The sequence below is a fragment of the Jatropha curcas genome, chromosome 10 (assembly GCF_041381405.1).
Source record: "Jatropha curcas cultivar XTBG-Jc1 chromosome 10, XTBG_Jcur_1.0, whole genome shotgun sequence".
Taxonomy (NCBI): domain Eukaryota; kingdom Viridiplantae; phylum Streptophyta; class Magnoliopsida; order Malpighiales; family Euphorbiaceae; genus Jatropha; species Jatropha curcas.
The window spans coordinates 1,342,354-1,363,569 of NC_143160.1; the positions used below are offsets into that span (position 1 = coordinate 1,342,354).

The window sequence follows — 21,216 nt, forward strand, 5'->3', positions numbered from 1 at the left end:
ACATCAATTGGTCAAGCTTTTGACCTATCAAGGAAATGATGGGTGCAAAGGAAGGAATTTTTTAGATTTAATTATGTTAGAGGCAGAATAGAATTAATAAATCCATAACTAACGAATACTTAATGGCGAACCATGTATTACTTTTCTCTGTCTTATTAAAAATAAAATAAAAAAAAAAGAAATTAACTCTACTATCAGTTCGACCTTATATAAAAATAAATTCATAATTAATTAAAATTTAGAAATTTATTAAAATTAGTAGAATACGTGAATAATAATTATAATTATCTTAATGCCACGTAAACTTATTTAGAAAAAAATCGACATAAATATAAAATGGTTTTCGTATCAAAGATGACCCATCATCCATAAGTGGAAAGCACGCTCTAAAAGTGATGACAAAGAATGTGGTGTATTGAACAAATTAAAACCAGAACAAGAGACATATCATATGTACAAATTCGAAGAATGGTTGGATTATTATTATTTAATAAAAATTAATACATTATCCAGATTTAAAATTGGTTTGCAATCATGTGAGAGGTTTTCAAAGGTCAAACAACATGTCAATTTAATTATTATAAATTATAATATCCGAGGCTTGTGATATTATATTTATGTTTGTGCATTCATTTATTACTAATATATCTGTTAAAAAATATTTTATTTAATTTATAGATTGTGACTCAATTGGTAAATGCATGCTGGATATGTGAAAAAAATTCTTGAATTCGATCTCCACTAAATACATCTGCAGAGAGAAACAAAGAACATTAACTATGATTAAGCTCCGAACTGATTCTTAATAATAGAATCTGTGGTTTATACAAAAAAATGTTTTATTTATGCTAAGTAAGTGGCTAAATAATAATTCAAAGACTTAGGGACAAAATAGTAAGCTATGCTAAATATCAAATACCGCATAGTTAAATATCACAAGATATTTAACGGCAATAAGCGCCTAAGACCTCGTAGATGAATAAGTGATTTTACTAAAAAAATTTCAATCAAAATACAAGCCTAAATAGTTAATTAAAATGCGTATAATATATTATATGGAGTATAAAAATTTCAATATGCAACATAAGCCCAAAATCACAGTTAATTCTTAATAATCTTTGTTAATTATCATTGTTATTTTCTTAGCATTTTCTATATTTGCAACTTATCAACATAACAAATTTTTGTATATATATATAAATAAAACTAAATCAAATTTAATAATTCGTTGAAAAATCAAATTTTGAGAATGTAGGCAAGAAGTAAACCATATTCAACAGCGTAAGTCCAAGTATTTAAGTTAATTGAACAGAATAAAAAACTAATAATTTAAAAAAAAAAAAAAAAAAACTCCTTAAAAATTCATTTTCATGACTCTCCAGTCAATGGGTTAGTCGATCACATGAACGGCTGGGATCCTGAGACGCGTGGGTAAGGTAACAGGTTAATCTAACAGTAACCCAACGTGCTTTTCTTTTCACTTTTAAAAAAAAAAAATTTGTGGGCCCCACAGGCAGTGCGGTGCTGAGACTCGATGCAGTTTTTTCTCTTTTCACGAGGCACGTGCTCAATATCAAATGGAATGCGAGTGCCAGCAAGCATTACTCCATTTGCTATAGCAACCGCGGCGTAAGCGAGTCAACTCTTGCATAAACAACTTACAAAAATGTACGGTTAGGATCATTCACTGAACAAACTCCGTAAATGTACGGTTCAGATTAGTCACCAATCACAATATCATTGAAATAAATAAAAAAAAGAAAAAAAAAAACCATGGTACTCTTTCTTATGCATTACGAAGTCTCGTGTGTCACGAGAAGTGCTAGGCTGCTAGCTGCAACATAAAATGTCTTTTATTTTAATTTTTGTTTAAATACAGAACTTAAAATTTAAAATTTTTAGACATATTATCATTTTTTACACTCGTACTCCTACGCTGAAATTAAAATAATATTAAGATAAAATTTTTTTAAACTTTTAATTTTATAAATATTATTCATTTTTATAGTTTATTTCTATTGAGCATCTAATCATTTATTCAATATTAACCTCTAATTCCATCATAAAATAAATCAGCTATCAAAATTTTAATTAAATAAATATTATATATTAATATACCTCTTTTTTTTATTTCATTTTAGTTTTCTCTTAAGTTAAATTTTGGGATTTTTTCAAATCAAATAACTATCTCAGCTTTCGTAGGTAAATTTTACTTGCATTTCACGATTTAACCAGCTGTCGACCGTTTTCCTTTTTATTTTTACAAGAAGTAATACTTTCACATTGTTTTATTATTATTTTTTTTCTTTAAAAGAAATACTAATACAATCACGTATAATATATGTCCAAATAGCATTAAATACAACTGCCACCTTTTTCTTTTTTACTGTGCAGTAAAATAATATGTTGACGTGAAACTTATTTTAATGAAAAAAAATATTTTGGAATGGCAGAGGGTGGTAGCTTTATTTGTGAGCACAGCTGGAATTAGCGGGGACACAGCTGGCAAGTACGGAGGCAGATACGCAGCTACCGTCGCCGTTTAATCGCTTTTTAAGTTTTGCCTCCTCAGAATTAGAATGCAGCTGTCTCTAAAATTATGGTAACACCAACGCCATTCTCTCTCTTCCTTTTTTTTTTTTTTTAATTTAATAAAAATAATATACACACACGGTACAAATACAACACAACAGAATCAAAAAAACCATGGCGATTTTACATTTCCTTTTTTGCCCATTCATTTTCCGTTTATATGGCAGCTATGTCCTCACTGATGTTTTTTTTTTTTTTTTTTTTTTTTTAATTTATGCGTCTTGTTTTATTTTATGACGACCGGTAAATCATACTGATTTGGATTTTTGGACCGTGCTATGAGGTATTTGGTCCAATATTACTGTTTCGTCCTCGGCGAACACATTAATTAGATTTTTTTTTTCCTTTTATTTTATAGAACAACTTATCAATGGGTAATTAGAAATTTCACTTAAGCAATGATAATAATTTCATCAAAATTTAAAAATAATTAATATTGTTTTGTTGTTGAGTTGGCCTCTCCTATCAAACTAACTTGATTTATTTATCTATTTAATTATTAGGAAGCACATTAATTTATTAAATTATTTAATCATTAAGACATCAACACGTCTAGATAGTATTTAAATTATTTGACAAATCGTTTGAGTCATTATTATTATAAAATAAATAAATAAAAAATAAATTTATTTATTTATATTTTACTTATTTGTAAAAATAATATTTTTCACAACTATTTTTTTGGGATGAATTATATCTTTTAATTAAATAAACTCAAATTATATTGTTGAAAAAAGATGGAGGACAACATTCAATTTAAAGTACTTTTTACTCTTTAATTTTCAATCTCAGATACAATACTCGCCCCATCCCAATATATAAATCATTTTAGTGACATTGTTTCGTCATAAAATATAAGTCATTTTGAATATTTTAAAAAATAATAAATGATATTTTTTACAATATTACTCCAATTTATATTATATACAATAATTATTTTCACAAGTTACCCTTTATTTGTATATAAAGAGTAATTTTCCTTTGTTTTTATTATAATCTATAAGAATTAAATCGTTTTTTTAATCGATGAAAAATAGTATAAAAGAATCACTACACTTAAAAATAATGAAAAGAAAATAAAAAAAAAAAAGTTGATTTAATAAAGTTGTTGCCCCTACAATTAAGTAGGTTTAACAATTGAATGAGGGCTAAGTGAATTATTATCATCAATAAATTACAACAACCATCAACTAATGACTTGTATTGAAAAATTGAAATCAAAGCATTATTTTAACAGAAAACTACCAATATGATATCATTATATTGTGCATGAACAAAAAAATTAGCACGCCCTAGCCACTTGTATCAATAGATTAGAGGTCACAATCACATACTAAATTAACAAAATTTATTTGGTCCCATAAGTAAACAAATTAAAAGAGCACAAACAAGCATTTGCTGGCTTTTCTTTTTTCTTTCTTTTTTTTTTTTTTTTTCAAATGGAAATGTCTTAATCAATGAGTCAAAACAATCAAAGGCAATACCCATAAATTTGTAATATCTCACAACTTCAGTGGCAATCACGTACACCAAACCCTCAAAAGCCTAGCACGAGTCAAAATTCCCATTAACCTCGAAATCTTTCATAAACGGTAAAAAATCATCGAAGATCCTCTAACAAATCCGTCATTTTCCAACATCACTGAGGGCAAATCTGTCATTTTCTCTTACGTCTATAAGAGCATTTTAGTTCGCGTCCCAACATTTCTCAGTGTAAAGTCACACTCCTCTCTCTAAGTCGTCTCTCGCGCTCTCTCTAGAGTGGAAAAAGAAAAAGGAAAAAAAAAAAAAAAACAAAAAAGAAAAACGAAACTCTTTTAAGCCTTTCTTCGAACAGTTCATCTACAACGACAAATTTCACCGGCGATTATCTTCGTTAGGAAAACTGCTTAGAACCCAAAAGTACCGAGAAATCAACAGCCTAACAGAAAACGGCTACTTCTCCTTTCTCGGTTTCGTACGATAGGTCATTTCCAAAGCATAGAGACCAACTTTCACGATGAAACGGTGGCGTTTTCGTGCTTAAGTTTTTATGCAACTTTCTATTGTTGCATACACATAGGGAGGAGGTATAACGGGTGGTTCTGATGGGAAGAGTGGCTTTGGGAGTGGCGGTGGGTGTGGCGGTGGTGGCATGTGCGGTGGCCGGGGTGGTGGTAGGCAGGAGGGTAAGGAGTCGGAAGAAGTGGAGGAGAGTGCTGGGAGTATTGAAGGAGTTGGAGGAGTCTTGTGAAACCACAATTGGAAGGTTGAGGCAAGTAGTTGATGCTATGGCTGTGGAGATGCATGCTGGGTTGGCTTCTGAAGGAGGCTCTAAGCTCAAAATGTTGCTCACTTATGTGGACCATTTACCTACGGGGTAATCTATCTATCGTTCTCCGCATGAATGATGGTGCTCTTTGTTGATATTTGGTTAATGGGTTGTTCTGGTTATTGGCGTCACTTAGTAGGGAGATAATATGCTCTTGTTTTTGTTTTTTGGTTTTCATAGTCGTGACTTCTAACGGATTTTTGTTCGATTGGTGATTGATTGTTGGCTGGCGTTCGAGTAAAAGGGAATGATTGAGTGACCCTTCTCTCTATTTTCTCGATCATAATCGTCCGCGTATAAGATTTTTTTTGGGGTTTGTTTGGGGATGGGATTGAATTCGATGCTTTTGAGTATAAGTAACCACTACTAGTGGTTATTGATGTTATTTGCTGTTTTCCCTCTATTATACGTCCTTCTGTCTTCATATCAATTTTCTGTATACTTATTCTGCACGTAGTCATCCACTGTTTTTGAGTTTGTATATTGAACTTTTGTTCTTGTTTTATCGCATCTCTGTCATTCTTTCTCCCCGCCCGGGGGAAGGGGGGGGGGGTGTCTGTATCTTGTCTGCATACAATTCCATCAATATTTCAGTTCTATTTTTGTTTCAATATTATAGTTTTGTCTTCTCCTTTGTTTAAGTATTCGCTTTTAAATTATAATTCTGCATCATGCTATCTGTTACTTTGACATTCGTCGTTAAATCAATTTTTTCACCATTTGATTTGAGAATATTTTTCTTTCAAAACTTTATGCACAAGGTTTATAGAATCTGGGTTCTCTTTCTATTCCTTTCTATTCTCAATTAATTGTGATAGAACTGTTTTGAGAGATACCATGTGTTTAGGGTCCTTAAGTGGAATCTGTTGTTCTCACTTGCTCCTCTTATCAGTGTGAATGACAATGCTTACGGCCAAGAATCAACAGACAGAATATGTATCAATATTATATTCTCTTAGTCTAAAAGTTAAAACTCATAAATCTTATTTGGTTAACAGTGATTGTCTCAATTGCCTTTCCACTATATGGCTTTAATTTAGGGTTAAAACCTGGAATCATAATGAAATGTAAATACTAATTATATCACGCTTGAAATAATTAGGGATTTCAATTTGTAAGTTGTTGATGCAAGTGGGCATCTTGTTGCCAAGTGGCCACTCTTTTGCTAATGCTCATCAGGCATGTCAAATATATAGTGATAGCCTAATATGATGTACTCAATAATTCTAGTATCCAATCCATTTGAAATTTGGCATGCTTGATCTTTTTGGATTAAATATTTAATCTACTAATTCACTTTGGGTAAACTGTCCTATATAGTCAGTAATATGTGTGAGGTTGTCTACTATAGCATTTCTGCAAAATGATCCTTATATCTATATTTATGCATTTTTGGTGATAGCATTGAAGGTCTTTTAGAATTTGTATCAACTTGAGTTCTTGTGTTGCATGCTATAGTTTGATTGGGGTAAAATGATATCTGGTAGTCCTGAGTACTTGTTTACTGTGGCAATAATTTAATTGTTGATGGCGAATGCATGGATAAACATGCCCATTTTCTATTGTCAATGTTTATCTTGATCGGTGGAATTCAAAATTTATGTTCCTCTTTTGACAAATTTTTGTCAATCAGAAACATAGTCCTTTTGTGTTGTGCGAATGGACAGCTAAAACTGATTAAAGGAAACATCTCTCATAATTCTGAGACACGTTTTTCCATCTTTAAATTTATTTTACTTGGACTTTTTATGACCAGTTGGCCATGTTTTTTTGTTTAAAATTGTGCTTTATCTTTTTTTGACCTTTTTCTTAGGTTGAATCGGTAAATTGATTTTTCATGTTGTTCTCAGGAGTGAGATAGGAACTTATTATGCTCTAGATCTTGGGGATACTAATTTTAGGGTCTTGCGGGTTCAGCTAGGAGGCAGAGAGTCCTTAATGTTGTCAAAAGATGTGGAGCAACAACCTATTCCTCAGCACTTGATGACAAGCAGTAGCGAGGTAACTGAGTTGGTCTTTCTTTGGGCTGGATGTTCCTTGGAAAAGGACTAAATAAGTTATCATCTAATTGATTGTGATAGAATGTAACAAGTTTTTTCCCTGCAGGATCTCTTTGACTTCATTGCTTCAACATTAAAGCAGTTCGTTGAAAAAGAAGAAAGTGGTTCCGAGTTTGCTTCAGTTAGAACAAGGGAACTTGGATTTACATTCTCCTTTCCTGTAAAACAAACGTCTATTCGTACAGGGAACCTCATCAAATGGACAAAAGGATTTGCTATCGAGGACATGGTTAGTTGGTTGATATCTGAATAGTAATATACTAAGGTTCTTTAGGTTAAGGAACTTTGCAAAAGCCTACTACATCATCTTAAACTGCATTTTCTATCTGGTTTATTTAATTGAATGTTACCTCTTCTAATTTATATAAGGGGAAGTGACTGTGGTGCCTCGTTTTCTTCTCTTGATGTCTATGTCTTCTACATGTTTATTATGCTACTCTGAAGGAGCAGTAAAACAAATTGTGGGAGACCCTTGGACTGTGTTTTATCATGGTACATGAGGTTGGGATGAAGACAAGCTAAAATATCTCTCTAGAAGTTTTCTGTTTAGTAGTCTTTATTGTGTAGTTTTCATTTTTTATTTCCTTTCTCCCTCCCTCCATAGGTGAATGTTCAGATTTTTACTTGTATACTGCATGGATTTATAGGTTGGAAGAGATGTTCTTGAATGTTTACAAGCGGGATTGACCAGGAATGGTCTAGATATGCAGGTCGTCTTGTTGGTGAGTGCTTCCTTTGTTGAAGAACTATTGCCATTTGCTATTTTAATTTTCTTTTCTAAATATTGATTCACCATGTTGTTATTACTATTTTGAAAGTGCGGGGGAAATCAGAAGTTGGATGCTTTTTTAGCTGATAATTTCAATTAATATTCATATTTTTAGTCACAAGTACACTTTATTTACTTGCAATCATTCTTATATAGTTTGCTGTGGTGAATAGTTGGATCAAATTGGAATAGTAAATTCTTTTTATGGTGATAACAGAATTTGCTTTAGGTGATTATTGGGGATTAATAATAAAGATTTGCTTAATCTGTTACATGTTTGAATAAATTTTCTTTAATTGACATATTGGTCATTAAAGTAAAACAAAAATGGAACAGAGGGGATACATAACTTTGATGTTTTGTTTTAATCAGGTAAATGATACTGTTGGATCACTAGCTCTTGGACATTATTGTGATGCTGACACTGTTGCTGCAGTAATAATTGGAACGGGTACTAATGCTTGCTATCTAGAGCGGGCTGATGCTATTATAAAGTGTCAAGGCCTTCTTACAACTTCTGGAGGCATGGTATCTCTTTTTTTTTCTTCTTAGGCCCCATGTTTTATATGGAAAGTGATTGATATTTTTTTCTGCTCACAATGCTTCATTTTCTCTTTAATTAGGTTGTCAACATGGAATGGGGAAATTTCTGGTCATCTCATTTGCCAAGGACTTCCTATGATATTGATTTAGATGTTGAAAGCCTTAACCCAAATGATCAGGTAAGGACTTTTTTTTTTAATTGCTTACTACAAAGGAAACAGGCAACCGGCTTAGTTTATTCTGGATTTGCTGCAGGGTTTTGAGAAAATGATATCCGGAATGTATCTAGGTGACATTGTTAGGAGAGTGATTCTCAGAATGTCACAGGAGACGGACATCTTTGGACCTGTTTCCTCCAGATTGACAACACCGTTTATTTTGGAGTATGTCTCTCTCTCTCTCTCTCTCTCTCTCTCTCTCTCTCTCTCTCTCTCTCTCTCTCTGCTTGTGTTTGTGCGTGTCTCACATGCACAGGCACATGAAGACACCCACAGTCATATATTCACTGCACACTTCAGTCAATATTTGGAGCATTTATTGATCTGGTTTATGTTACTTTGACTGCTCTGAATCCTATGTGGTTCTGTAGTATTACTATTTGGTTTATCACCGGAACACACAATATCTTGTCATAATGCCCGAGTCTATAGCTGTTAGAATCAGCATTATGCTAGATAGTTCTAAGTTCTATATTTTTTATTCCTTAAAACATCCAAGTCTCTGCTGTTGCACTAATTTTAGTCATTTTGTGTTACTGAAGAACATATCTTGTTGTTGACATGCACGAGGATGACTCTCCTGATCTGCAGGAAGTGGCTAGAATCTTGAAAGAAATTCTGGAGGTAAATGTGTTACATGTTCATTTTATTGTCTACTTACGTTATATAAATGATTGTGATGGATTGATCACTTATGTTTCCTTTTTTTTGTAAATTGGTCTGCTGCTTCATGTCAGATCACAGAAATTCCTTTGAAGGCTAGAAAGCTTGTTGTTAGAATATGTGATGTAGTGACCCGGAGGGCTGCAAGGTTGGCAGCAGCTGGCATTGTGGGAATATTAAAGAAGATTGGCCGGGATGGGACTGGGGGGATCACCAGTGGAAGAGGTAGAAGTGACATAAAAATGAAAAGAACAGTTGTGGCAATTGAAGGGGATTTATATACAACCTATACAATGTTCAGGGAATACTTGCACGAAGCCTTGAATGAAATATTGGGGGAGGACGTTGCCCCACACGTAATTCTTAAAGCCACAGAAGATGGATCAGGCATAGGAGCAGCTCTCCTTGCTGCCTCGTATTCATCCTGAAGTGTGGATAGCGTACAGTTGCTATAAATATATATAATATTATATATATACATATAGCCCCTGTAAATGTAGAATTCTTTTCAATATATTGAAAGGGTGTCTCCAAAATTTCACCTTTCCAAATGGGTTCTCGTTGTATCTTTTATGTTGTTTAGTTTTTACCCCCCTCCATTTTTTTTAACCTTTACTTCTTTCTTCTATCCCTGTATATTAATGCTGTCAAATGTTAAAATGATGTTCTGTGTTGATCAAGAAAAATGAAAAGTGATGTCCTTTACATTCTATTCAAGCAGCATGCGTCTGTTTAATGTCTGAACCAATTGGCAGTGTGACCTAAGGAAAAGTCTGAAGGTCAAGTTGGGACTTGGGGACCATATCCATATCCTGTTTTTTGGACATAAGTTGTCTACCACCATCCAATTTCACAAGTACCGCTGGTCGGTGCCACCCTAATTGTGTGAGGCCTTGACCATCCCTAACCATTGGTAATATAACTGCTATTACATCAGCCTACCTTAATCATTCCCTGATCCCACCAACCTTTCAAAAAACAAAAAACAAAGATCCCATCAAATTCCACCATTGATGTACTCAAAAGCTTTGCTTACTTCTGTTGACTTTTTTACTCTCCACTAATGAACAGAACGCCACAGACAGTTAAACATACACCATTAAGGACTTCTTGATACTTGCTTCGTAAGCTTTCCTTTTCCCATCACTCGGGAAGTGGATTGTGATCTCAGATTCTCAGTCTCTTTAGAAGCACCTATTCATTTTATGAGGTCTTGATCAATTGTAATGGACGTTGGTGGGCTTAGGCCCAACTTAAATGAGATATTAGGCTCAACTCAGAGCCCACTAAGGCCTTCGAAGCTTATTCTCCGTGCTTCTTTTCCCCTTCTTTCTGGCGAACCCTGAGAGCACACGACGCTGCTTTGTAACTGTTCTGCTCAATGGCCACCGTAAACAATCCGAAGTCTGCTGCTACAGCCAACGTCAACAAGGGCAAAAAAAGAAAGCAACGTTATCTCCCCCATAATGTATTCATTGTCCTATTGTTTATATATGTATATGTGTGTACAAAGCTTTTGTACTTTTTGTTAAACTTGAGTTTGTGTTTATATATTTATTTTAGAAGCCAGTGAAGAAGAAGGGGGCGTACCCTTTACACCCAGGAGTGCAGGGTTTCTTTATCACTTGTGATGGTGGCAGAGAGCGTCAAGCCTCTCATGAGGCCATTAATGTTATTGATTCTGTATGTCCTTTTACTGTCTTTCAATTTTGGAAAACAAGGGTTTTATTCATACGTTTTAATTTGTTGATAAGCATTGATTTCCTGCCTGACAACTCGTTTCTCTTATCAAGCTGTGATCTTTTGCTTGGAATTTGCATTATGAAGCTATGAATCATGAATACTGAGTACAATTTATAAAATTTTTTTCCTCTGTACAGTTGGGAATTTGGGATTTTTTATTGGAATTAAAATAAGGGGAAGAAAATAGTCTTAATGTTTGAATTACATGTACTAGAGTAAGGTATATCCAATAAATTATTTTTCGAAAACGATGTGAACTTGGCCCATGTATATAAAAAAAGAGTTGATAATTTGTTTGGATTTCAAAGAGTTTAAATGAGGAGGTCTGAAAATCACTTGGCCAGTAATATTTCGAGTTTAAGATTGTTTCAGGGTGTTTTCCAAGCTAATTAGGATTTGTTTAAACTTGATGACATGCAGATAAACTCCATGGGTCATCTCAGCCCAAAAAAAAAAAAAAAGGTCTTTTAGTAATATATTGTTCTTTTGCGTAAAAAGCAATTTCAAAGAAGTGAATGATCTCTTTCCCACTTTTTGAGGTGAAATCAAAATATTCTCTGTTTATTTACATGATCCCATTTCTTCTTTCTTTCACAGTTCTATGAGGAGCTGGTCCATGGAAAGGATACAAGTGTGGATCTTGCAGAATTGCCTAATAAACCTTTAAATAAAAAGATCAAGTTTGTATATTCTGATGATGATGATGAAGAGGAAGAGGACGAGGAAGATGATGATAATAATGAGGTTGAGGAGCAGGATGAAGAGGGAGGGGAAGAAGAGAATAAATCAGATGTTAATCAAAATAGCGATGCTAAAAGTGAAGTTCCAACAAATGAAAAGTTAAGTTTTCCTAATGTTGAGAATACCTGTGGTGCAAATCAAAGAGAAGAAAAGACTAAGGATAGCGAAGATAGTGGTAACGATCTTGAAAACCCAACAAGTGAAGCCAAGGAGCCACCAGCAAAAAAACAATGCCTAGATACTTGTGTTTCAAAATCTACTATCCATGAAAAGATGGAAGAGAAATCTGTTGATAAGCTGATTGAAGATGAACTCAAAGAACTTGGGGATAAGAGTAAGGTGTGTAACACACAGCTTTTTATTTATTTCATGTATTTTTGTCTTGATGTTCCAAAAAAAAAAAGGTATATAATGGTTTCTCAGGGAGATACTCATCAAATTTTCCAGCCTCACAGAGTTGCTAAGCAAGTGCTGGCAGATCTTTAGATGAATCCGGGCCATGGCAGATCTTACAATAGTCATTAATAAACCTTTTAACAATTAAATTTATCCGCATTGGTATAAACCTTTTTAGTGTGTGTGGTGTGTGTGTATAGATATAATCTATGAAAACTATTTATGAATGCATCATTATTTTTGTGCTGAGGATATATAATGTTGTCCTGTTCAAACAGAGGCGCTTTGCGAATCTTGATTCAGGTTGTAATGGTGTTGTTTTTGTTCAAATGCGCAAGAGAGATGGAGACCCTTCTCCTAAGGATATTGTACAGCATATGATGACATTTGCTGCATCAACAAGGAAACACATGTCAAGGTCTGTGAATTGTTTATTTGTTTTGTTAAAATTTATGAACACATTACTCCCGACTGGTGGCAGCTGGATCCTTTTGCTCTCTATGTGCCAGATTTCACATTTTAGGCTACTAGGATTTTACATGTGATGCACGGTGCATAGAGAATCAAATTGACACATCTAGTGCTGGAAGAAGCTAAGACCTCATATGAGTCATTAGGTCCATGCGAAATGAAAATGTTGTGTTTTTATCTGTAGGTTCATATTAAGAGTGCTGCCAGTTGAAGTTGCATGCTATGCTTCTGAAGAGGAAATTTCAAAAGCAATGGCATCAATTGTGGCAAAGTATTTTCCTGTGGATGCTCAAGACCCGCAAAAGGTACTATATTAACAACTAGCGTTATTCTTTAGCAGACACTTTATGATGTACAAAATGCAATATTATGCTGCAAGGTATAAAAGAAAAATTTTCCAATTGGGATGCTGAGAATTTCAACTGATTACTCTTTGATGAGCGCACTCTCTTTTGATATAGCAACTGTCTGAATATCTTAATTCCAGGAATAAACAGGGCGGGTTCTTCTTAGGAGTGGAGACTTAATTGTCATTTATCTTATGATGAAATGATTCAAAACTATTAGGATATCATTCTCTTATAGCATTACAGATAACATAGACATATGGATCGATTTTTTGTCCAAGTCATCTGGAAGTCTAGTATGCTTCACTCAGTTTTACCAATACTATCAATCTAAACACCAATGTATCCAAAATACAAACATAGATTAAGATACTAAGAGATAGAAAAGCAAGAGCTAGTTTTCTTTCTTTCTTTCATTTTTCTCTCAACTTTTTGGGGCTGGGGTGGGCAGGCGAGTTATGTCTGTTTGGGTTCTTGCCCTGGTGTTGAATTTAGCAACTTCTTTCTTCTATGCAGTTTGCAGTACTGTATGAAGCTCGTGCAAACACTGGAATTGACAGGATGAAAATTATAAATTCAGTGGCAAAATCTGTTCCTGGACCGCATAAAGTCGATCTTAGCAATCCTGAGAAGACAATTGTAGTTGAAGTTGTTAAGGTAAGCTGGATTAGACAATTATGGTTGAACATTTATCATGCTATTGAGTTTACAATTTTTCAGGCATTGCAATCATTTCACAATAATCTCTCTTTTCACTGTGATTGATGGCTAACTGTGGTTATTGAGTTTGTCAGACTGTATGCTTGATTGGGGTTGTTGAGAAGTACAAGGAGTTGGCCAAGTACAACATGAGGCAGCTCACATCACCAAAATAGTGGCTATCCTTCCTAAACAAGAGCGTCTACTTCTTCAATTTTGATAGATCAATCCTGTTACCTGTATTTTATTGTTCTCTGCCAATATACCTTTTTTCTTCCTATTTATGATGTTTTATATGTTGGCGAGCTTAACATTCATTATTTGAATAATTTATTTCCCTTGAATTATGTGGAAAAAAATAATCTGTCAATGTACTCTCTCCCAGGAGTCGTCTCAATTATTCTCTACCTTTTATTTCAGAATGATGCTTCATATCTAGTAGTTTATTACGTAATCAACTGATTAATTCAGGAAGATTTAGATGAAATACAAATGCTTCATATCTACTTGTAGGTGAACTTAAAAGGATGCGATTACACTGGTTAGAAATCTTAAGAATTTATGTTCCATTTGCTTGTTGTGCTTGAGGAACTTATCATTTTTCTTATTAAACATATCCAACTACAAACTATTAAATCCATTTAGGGTTTTAGATGAAATTACATTTTAGTTGGATATGTTGCAAGAAAAATTTTAGTTCTATAGTACTTGTAGATGAACTCCAGAGGGATGCAGGATCCTACGGTATATACGCAGTGGTTAGAAAACTCAGGAACTTATGTTTCATTTTCATTTTCTCACGTTCCACAGAAAAAAAAAAAAGTACGTGTTAATTTTCTTGGTGCTTCCACAAAAAAAAAAAAATTACGTGTTAATTTTCTTGGTGCTTTATATTAAGAGCTCAAACTTAAAAATTCAACAAAATTATTCTCTGCAAGGCTAATAATAACTTTCAAGTGCAAACATTGGCCTGCTATTATGGTTTCAATCTGGAGGTAAAAGAAATTCATCCTCGAAAACTATCTTATATTGAGTATCGGAGAAAGAAAGAGAGAGAGAGAGAGATAGAGAGAACATAGAGGAACAATTATATATTCATTCCATTGAGATGAGGCTATTGAATTTGAATCAGGGTAAAGAGCACTATAAAGATGAAAAAGGCACACATTGAAACACAAATGGAAAAAATGAGAAAAAAAGAAAAAAAAGCTCGTTTACACCCATCCCCTTCCACATTGAAGAAAAAGAGGTCTGTATAAAGCTTCTGCACCTAAACTGCCATCTCCTTTTCATCAGAACTATGCACTTGGAGGCTTGTATAACTTCTCCACCATCTTCCTATATTCTGCACAAAGCAATTTAAACTATTCAGATGATTCCCGACCAAAAAGATTCCAAAATGATGAAAAAGAGAGCAAGTGTCCATGCATATACCTTCTTGATTGCTCCAAAGTTGAGCTGCTTGAGTGTTTAGAGGCGAACTTATATTGGGCTCTGAGTATCAGACAAAAAAAAAAGTCACAATCGAATTCCTAGGTATGCATATTTGCAATCGCTCTTAGAAAAAAAAAAAAAAAAAAAATCCTACCTCCAAGTAGACTCTGGATAGACAGCAGTATTGTCCTAACATCGTAAGCAGATGACCATTTATCCTACGAAAAGAAATCATAATCTGTTTAGATAAGCGAAGACAATTCAAAGGTAAAGCTAGAACAATATTACAGGGATGTTTAAATTACCTGAAGAATGTCCAAGCATATGTTGCCATAGACATCCACATTAGGATGGAAGCAGCTGGTTTCAAATTTCACCTTTGGTGACTTGAAGGGATAGTCATTTGGGAAAGACAGAGATAGCTTGTATTCTGTTCCCTCAAAAACTGTATCTTTACTTCCAGTGATTGTTCCTTTCCAGCAGAATATGTTATCCTCCTCAGGAAACGCAGATATCCCAGATTCTCCACTCATCTACAGATAGAAATTCATAAAATACAACGAATTAATCACCAAACCCTAAAATCCACTCATCTAATTTTTCTTTTTGTCATCAGAACAGACGGGTAATTTTCACTTACCATTAGTGACATTAATTCAGATTGCAACCTGTTTCCAAAATCATTGAGAAAACAAAAATCAGAAACCCTAAAATAAAGTAATCGAATCAGGGTTCAATAATAATGAATAGGCTCTCGAAGGTCGAGGGGGCGAAATGGAAAAAACCCATTTCAAGAACAATCAACAAAACTGAAACTCAATTAAAAAGACAAGTAACTAAGTTGAGCTTAAACCCTAAAAAATACATCCATAAAAAAGGAGACAAAAAAACACGCACAAAAAACAGAATTATTAGTAAAAACCAATCATTCCCAATAAGCATTACCGCTTAAGCACAGATTGTGTATCAACGGTGTTCACCGTTGGCAAAGTCTGCTTCGATTGGGTCGCCGCCGGAGTGGCTACGGGTGTGTTGCCTTGGTACCCGTTAATAGTGGCCATTGTTTCTTTTCTTTTATGTTAACTGATTTGAGATCAGAAATTTGAAGGAGAGAAGAAAACTCAAATCAGGAAAATAAATTGACACAGGTTATGTTTTGGAACAAAAGGAAGAAGAGATTTGGGAAGGGTTTCTTTCGTTGCCTCTTCTTCTTCGCGTTCCAGTGAGAGAGATACGATATTGGCCAATTCGTGTTTATAAAAAGGAGAGTCGGTGTTTCGATACGTTGCCGTTTAGAGAGTTGGGTAGGAGTTCAAAATTTTTTGAACGTTACAAGGACAGCGGGGTAGATTCGACTTGTCCATATTTGCCTTTGATTTCCAACGGCTAGTTGAGACTGGAGCGTGACATGCTCAATTCTCGTTCTAAAATGCGCACCGTATTGTCAAATTGACATTTTTTCCATATTCTAAATTCAATTTTCCATCTCCTATATTATTATTATTGTTATTTTTAAAATTTCATAACTCTTGAAAAACTGTAAGAAACTAAAAGGAAACTCTCATGCCACTTTAAGAAAATTGAGTGGTGTCTTCTCAAAAAAAAAAAAAAGAAAAAAAAATTGAGCGTTGTATTTATAATACATTAAAAATTTTAAAATGTCCTTTTAAAAAAAATGTTTTATTCAAAGAATAAAAGTTTAAGCTTACAAAAAAAAAAATCAAATAATACTACTACAAATAATAAAAGAAATAAACTAATTTCTATTTCTTTTTTTTTTTCTTTTTTTTTTTTGGGGGGGGGGGGGGGGGAGGGGGGTGGTTGGGGGAATATTAGGAAGAAAATGTTCATCTCACTGTAAGAGGTAAATGTAAAAGAATTAAAATAAGATAAATTAGTCATATTCTACATTTGTTTAATATGAAGTAAACAAATTGATGTTTTAATTAAAAAAAAAAAAAAAAGAGTAAACAAATTGATGAAAGAAAATTTGATGATCTGCCATTCCCATTAGACAAACGTCATTGCGTTTAGCATGCAATTAATCCAAGTTTACTTTTTTTCGTGTTTGGGCTTCCTTCTGAATGTGGCTAACATCCATGTCGTGCAGATAAGCGAGTAATTAGTCTAATGACAGTTTTTAAAATTAATTAAAAAAAGCCTTAACAAAAAAAAAAACTATCATTGAAGTTTTTGACATGTTTGCTAAAGGTTTCAATTTGACACCGAAATATTGACCTTTTAGAGCTTGCAAATGCCATAAATGCTAGATTCCAAATGTACATACAAAAACAATCACAATGCTTGTCTGAGGTGGAAAACAAGAAGTTGTTAAGTTAGTAATGCATCTTGATAACACGGGCTATCCTTTCGAAGAAGATAGGACACATGCTTGTGCTGAACATTAGAACCGATCTCATCCACTCTGGTGCTACCCTCTCAAATGTCCCTAGTGTCGATGCACGGTATAGTAGCTCTGGTTCTTTTGCACTGTCCTTGTCTACCCATGTTAGAATGAACGAGTAACCTGTTACAGCCAAAAACAAGAATAATATTGAAGTTCCTGACATAGTCGATCAAAAAAAGAAAAAAAAAATGCAGAAAAGATGATATCAGAACTTCAGGATGAATTTAGATGATTCAAAATTTCATACAAAGTAAATCTGCCTTGATGCAAAATTCAACAGTAAATGCTATATCTTATATTTGATTATCAAATAGAGAATGGATAGATTGCGTGATCAAGTATTAAACTATCAATCAGCACAGAGCAATAGCATACACACCATGTACTAGAGAGAATCTATTGAGATAATAGTCTGAAGCAGGTTTTCCACCTAGACTGCAAATAAGCTCTCAAATGGTCCCTAAAACCCACTTACCACTGACCAGATGTCTCTCCAATATTTCGACAGACTACCTTTCAAACCAAAAGCTTGCATTTTTTTGTATCCATGCTGATCAATGACAAGCTCCACCTAGATTAGCACATGGACATGATTTTATCATGCTTTCCCTGTTCCAACTTGTACATCTTCAAGTATCCAAGTTGGTGGTATGTTTTATATATAGATATCAAAATCTATACCAAACTTGAGAGACATCAAGGATGCACCCGAGTTGTTCAAACTTCAAGACCAATGCCAAATACAGACCTTGTTCAGACAAGATATTTTTCTCTTTGTGCATGGTCAAAATATATCTTCCTGTTTGATAAGATGTTGTCCTATTCTAATGCTTGTGGAAACTGTATTGAAACCAATAAACCAAGAGCCAGACAGCCGAAGATGGTGACAGACTAATCAAAATGTCTACGATTGAGAAGTAAAGAAAATAAAAGAACCAACATATCAACTTGTCAAAGGAAAAAAAAAAAGAAAGTCGGAATTACCACTTGATTGATGCAGAGCTGAAATGCATATTCTATCATCACTTTGAATAACAGTAGAAAATTTCATACCCAGTAAGTATTCAATAAGAGCTTGAAACTGGCAGTTGGTAGAACTGTTGTTGGCTGCAAAACATATATATGACAAATGAACATAGTATAATGATGCCATACCCAAGAAAATGACAAAAAAATTTACTTCTGAACCCACCTGATATCTGAACAGTTCTTCTACAAAATTCAGGCTGGAGAATCACCTATGAAAGTCAGGGAAACAAGACAAAGAGCTTTTTCCTATAAAAGTACAAATAAAGACATACCTGCTTAACATTTTCCAGATTTGCACCAGACATAGTTCCCCTGGATGAGCCCTCTGCTAATTCTCTTACCAACAAATCATCTTGATAACTTTGACCGGGAGTACTAACAGCGTCCATCTCAGTCCTAGCTTTTCGGCTGCGCTTTCTCGATGTTGTCACCAACAGATCATGATGATCACTCTGATTAGGAGTTACAATACCTTCCAAGTCAGTCCTAGCTTCTTGACTGCGCTTTCTTGTCGTTCTTCTCAATGAGTCGCCGATCATTTCTCCTGAAGTAACTTGGTCATTTTTGTCATCCTTTGAACTGAGAAAAAGTTGTCCTTGAAGCTTTTCAACTTCCTCAGAAAGCATTTTGTCTACCAAAATAAGGCCAATCCTCAATAATGAAATAGAGACATAAACACTTTTACAGAAAGCAGGAATAAACTGGATATATTAGCTGCATGCCCTTTACAATCCCTCAGTGATAGGATAACCTTATTTGGCCAGTGGTTTTAGGTGGCAACAGAAGCAGTTTGATCAGACTCTGAATTGCATGATAAAAATATGAAAACATGGATGCTAGTACTTAAAACTATTTTTCTTATTGACAGAAAAATAAATGCCCTCATAACATTTGAAGATATGTACAACAGACATAGTCCCAGTGTCCCACTGTACAGTTTTGAATTAGTAGGCAAAGAGCATGAAAATTGAAATTCGGAAACACATTTAATTCAATTCTGTACCATGCCGAGTTCAAATACTTGACCCCAAAAACTGGTCTAGAGCCTAAATCAGCAAAAGCCCATCTGAAAGTAAGAAGGGGCTTTATCTTTCAGTAAATGATGCTTCCTAGGAGCAGGCCAACGAAGTTCCTATAGTCGCACAGAGCATGCATCGATTGCATAACAAAACTAGTTGACCTTTGTAATTACAGTAAGAGCCGCAAAGCTAATGAAATTTACTTTACCGTTTATAAGCTGTTCCTCTTTCATTGACATTATTTATATTAAGAATTCTTCTTTCATTGACAGGTAAGAGCATCACTTGCCAGGTTTGGCAACACCTATATAATACAATGTGATGAATGATAACATAATGATATATGAAAGGGAATTCTATAAATGCTGCTAGATTTGCTTTGTGACTTTCACTAAAGTTCTCCCGCAATTTTGGTAATATTGATTAAAGACAAATGCAAATGAAAGTGCTATATAAATTCAGCAATTTAGTGTTCCTTACTCTTCTCTTTCTCTTCCATGAATAGTTTTTGGTACCGTGCGCATTCTTTGTCCTTAGTAGACCTGCAGGAAAAATAACAAATAAGCATCATTTAGACAAAATCGAATAAATAATTTTCATTATTATACACACACATATAAATATCTGAACAAGATTTAGAACAAGAAACTTGGAAATCCTTGCCTGATTGAAGTCACCTGACTTCTTAATTCACTAACTTGCGCACATAACTTGTCATTTTCATCTTTCAAGTGTTGTACCAACTGTTCCGCAACTGCAATACAGTAAACAAATATAAACCATTGGAAAATGTTAAAATTTTGAAGTTTAGCTATAAAACTTGTATTATAAGGTACCAAACAGTCAACCATGATACACAGAAAACGTATAGAAAACTGAAAAGGTCAAGTCTGCGGCCACACAATACAAATGAATCATAATAACTACAAAATGAACTTGCATACCAGACACATAGTTCAAAAACTTTACTTCTTGATCTTTGTTGAGCTCATCCAATTCAGAAATCCTTTTCTTCTGGAAAAGCAACATATATCAGAGGATAAGCTAAAATAAGACGTTTTACTGCTAGGAAACAAAAGGGAAAATTATAAAAGAAACTAAAAATTTGATACCTTTAGAGCATCGTACTTATTATAGAGCTTTGCATATAGAGTCTCCATCTGCAACAAAAATTAGTAGACACCAAATTAACCATCGAGCAGACAAATAGATAATCACCAACATTTAACCGGGCAGAAGGAGAAATATTAGATCTAGAGCAAATACTTCTCACCGAAATTACAGCAATCAATGAATTTTTTAGAAACCCTAAAATTTCAGTACCTCCATTTTGGGTCTCTCGAATCGACATCTTTAAATTTGTATTAAAAAAAAGAAAAAAAAAGAAAAAGAAAATTGGGGTAAAATAATATATCACAGCACTATTTGATATCAGATAGAAACAAAAAGGAAATCAAATCGAACTTCGCAACTTCTTATAAACAAAAAGAAAAAGGTCCGGTAGAAGAATTAGAATGAGGAAGATGAAGGAGGATTGATGCGTAAGTACCTGTTTTTTGGACTGACAGAGAGCGGGAAAGTTATTTTCAAACGTTAAAATGCCGGCTTACGATTCAGCTTCGTCGGTTTTTTTTTTTTTTTTTTTTTTCTGATGAAGAAAATTGGATAGAGCCGTCTTACCTTGCTGGGACCTTGCCGCGCAAATAGTATTAAATATTAAATATTAATCTAAATATCATTTCATTTTAATACATAGTTTGTTGGAGATTAAGGT

The 21,216-nt window shown here is 34.0% G+C and overlaps 4 protein-coding genes across 7 annotated transcripts; 2 read left to right on the forward strand and 2 right to left on the reverse strand.

The window, feature by feature from the left end:
• The first annotated feature begins 4,291 nt into the window (after positions 1-4,291).
• On the forward strand, positions 4,292-9,707 carry LOC105648314 (hexokinase-3). The gene is made up of 9 exons (XM_012234661.4): positions 4,292-4,951; positions 6,754-6,904; positions 7,010-7,192; positions 7,611-7,685; positions 8,105-8,260; positions 8,356-8,454; positions 8,531-8,658; positions 9,036-9,117; positions 9,231-9,707. The coding sequence occupies exons 1-9, from the start codon at positions 4,680-4,682 to the stop codon at positions 9,582-9,584; spliced, it is 1,500 nt and encodes a 499-aa protein (XP_012090051.1). The 5' UTR covers positions 4,292-4,679; the 3' UTR covers positions 9,585-9,707.
• Positions 9,708-10,013: 306 nt separating this feature from the next.
• Positions 10,014-13,975, forward strand: LOC105648315 (THUMP domain-containing protein). 2 transcript variants are annotated; one of them, XM_012234662.4, is made up of 7 exons: positions 10,014-10,624; positions 10,720-10,839; positions 11,497-11,979; positions 12,315-12,454; positions 12,692-12,812; positions 13,371-13,511; positions 13,649-13,975. In XM_012234662.4, exons 1-7 carry the CDS (start codon positions 10,538-10,540, stop codon positions 13,727-13,729), a joined length of 1,173 nt encoding a protein of 390 aa, XP_012090052.1. In that variant the 5' UTR covers positions 10,014-10,537; the 3' UTR covers positions 13,730-13,975. The 2 variants fall into 2 exon arrangements, with proteins under 2 accessions (XP_012090052.1, XP_012090053.1); XM_012234663.4 differs by having other exon boundaries at positions 10,723-10,839.
• A 654-nt stretch (positions 13,976-14,629) lies between these two features.
• On the reverse strand, positions 14,630-16,229 carry UBC20 (ubiquitin-conjugating enzyme 20). Its single transcript, XM_012234664.4, has 6 exons — positions 15,933-16,229; positions 15,628-15,655; positions 15,293-15,520; positions 15,142-15,205; positions 14,988-15,047; positions 14,630-14,898 (listed from the first exon to the last, which is right to left on the reverse strand). Exons 1-6 carry the CDS (start codon positions 16,046-16,048, stop codon positions 14,852-14,854), a joined length of 543 nt encoding a protein of 180 aa, XP_012090054.1. The 5' UTR covers positions 16,049-16,229; the 3' UTR covers positions 14,630-14,851.
• Positions 16,230-17,220: 991 nt separating this feature from the next.
• On the reverse strand, positions 17,221-21,151 carry TTN9 (titan9). 3 transcript variants are annotated; one of them, XM_012234665.4, is made up of 10 exons: positions 20,992-21,141; positions 20,766-20,793; positions 20,555-20,602; positions 20,387-20,456; positions 20,106-20,196; positions 19,923-19,984; positions 18,696-19,054; positions 18,587-18,620; positions 18,379-18,501; positions 17,221-17,514 (listed from the first exon to the last, which is right to left on the reverse strand). In XM_012234665.4, the coding sequence occupies exons 2-10, from the start codon at positions 20,769-20,771 to the stop codon at positions 17,324-17,326; spliced, it is 984 nt and encodes a 327-aa protein (XP_012090055.1). In that variant the 5' UTR covers positions 20,772-20,793; positions 20,992-21,141; the 3' UTR covers positions 17,221-17,323. The 3 variants fall into 3 exon arrangements, with proteins under 3 accessions (XP_012090055.1, XP_012090056.1, XP_037491005.1); XM_012234666.4 differs by lacking the exon at positions 20,766-20,793 and having other exon boundaries at positions 20,992-21,151; XM_037635077.2 differs by lacking the exons at positions 20,766-20,793; positions 20,992-21,141 and adding an exon at positions 20,716-20,737 and having other exon boundaries at positions 18,448-18,501.
• Positions 21,152-21,216: the final 65 nt, after the last annotated feature.

Coding starts and splice junctions, on each gene's coding strand:
- LOC105648314 (XM_012234661.4), top strand. CDS start 4,680: ATGGGAAGAGTGGCTTTGGGAGTGGCGGTGGGTGTGGCGGTGGTGGCA. Junction 6,905..7,009: donor TGATGACAAGCAGTAGCGAG/GTAACTGAGTTG, acceptor TTTTCCCTGCAG/GATCTCTTTGACTTCATTGC. Junction 7,686..8,104: donor ATATGCAGGTCGTCTTGTTG/GTGAGTGCTTCC, acceptor TGTTTTAATCAG/GTAAATGATACTGTTGGATC.
- LOC105648315 (XM_012234662.4), top strand. CDS start 10,538: ATGGCCACCGTAAACAATCCGAAGTCTGCTGCTACAGCCAACGTCAAC. Junction 10,840..11,496: donor CCATTAATGTTATTGATTCT/GTATGTCCTTTT, acceptor TTTCTTTCACAG/TTCTATGAGGAGCTGGTCCA. Junction 12,813..13,370: donor ATGCTCAAGACCCGCAAAAG/GTACTATATTAA, acceptor TCTTCTATGCAG/TTTGCAGTACTGTATGAAGC.
- UBC20 (XM_012234664.4), bottom strand. CDS start 16,048: ATGGCCACTATTAACGGGTACCAAGGCAACACACCCGTAGCCACTCCG. Junction 15,656..15,932: donor ACACAATCTGTGCTTAAGCG/GTAATGCTTATT, acceptor TTTTGGAAACAG/GTTGCAATCTGAATTAATGT. Junction 15,521..15,627: donor CTGAATTAATGTCACTAATG/GTAAGTGAAAAT, acceptor TTCTATCTGTAG/ATGAGTGGAGAATCTGGGAT.
- TTN9 (XM_012234665.4), bottom strand. Junction 19,985..20,105: donor AGTCAGGTGACTTCAATCAG/GCAAGGATTTCC, acceptor TTTTTCCTGCAG/GTCTACTAAGGACAAAGAAT. Junction 17,515..18,378: donor AGCTCTGCATCAATCAAGTG/GTAATTCCGACT, acceptor TGGCTGTAACAG/GTTACTCGTTCATTCTAACA.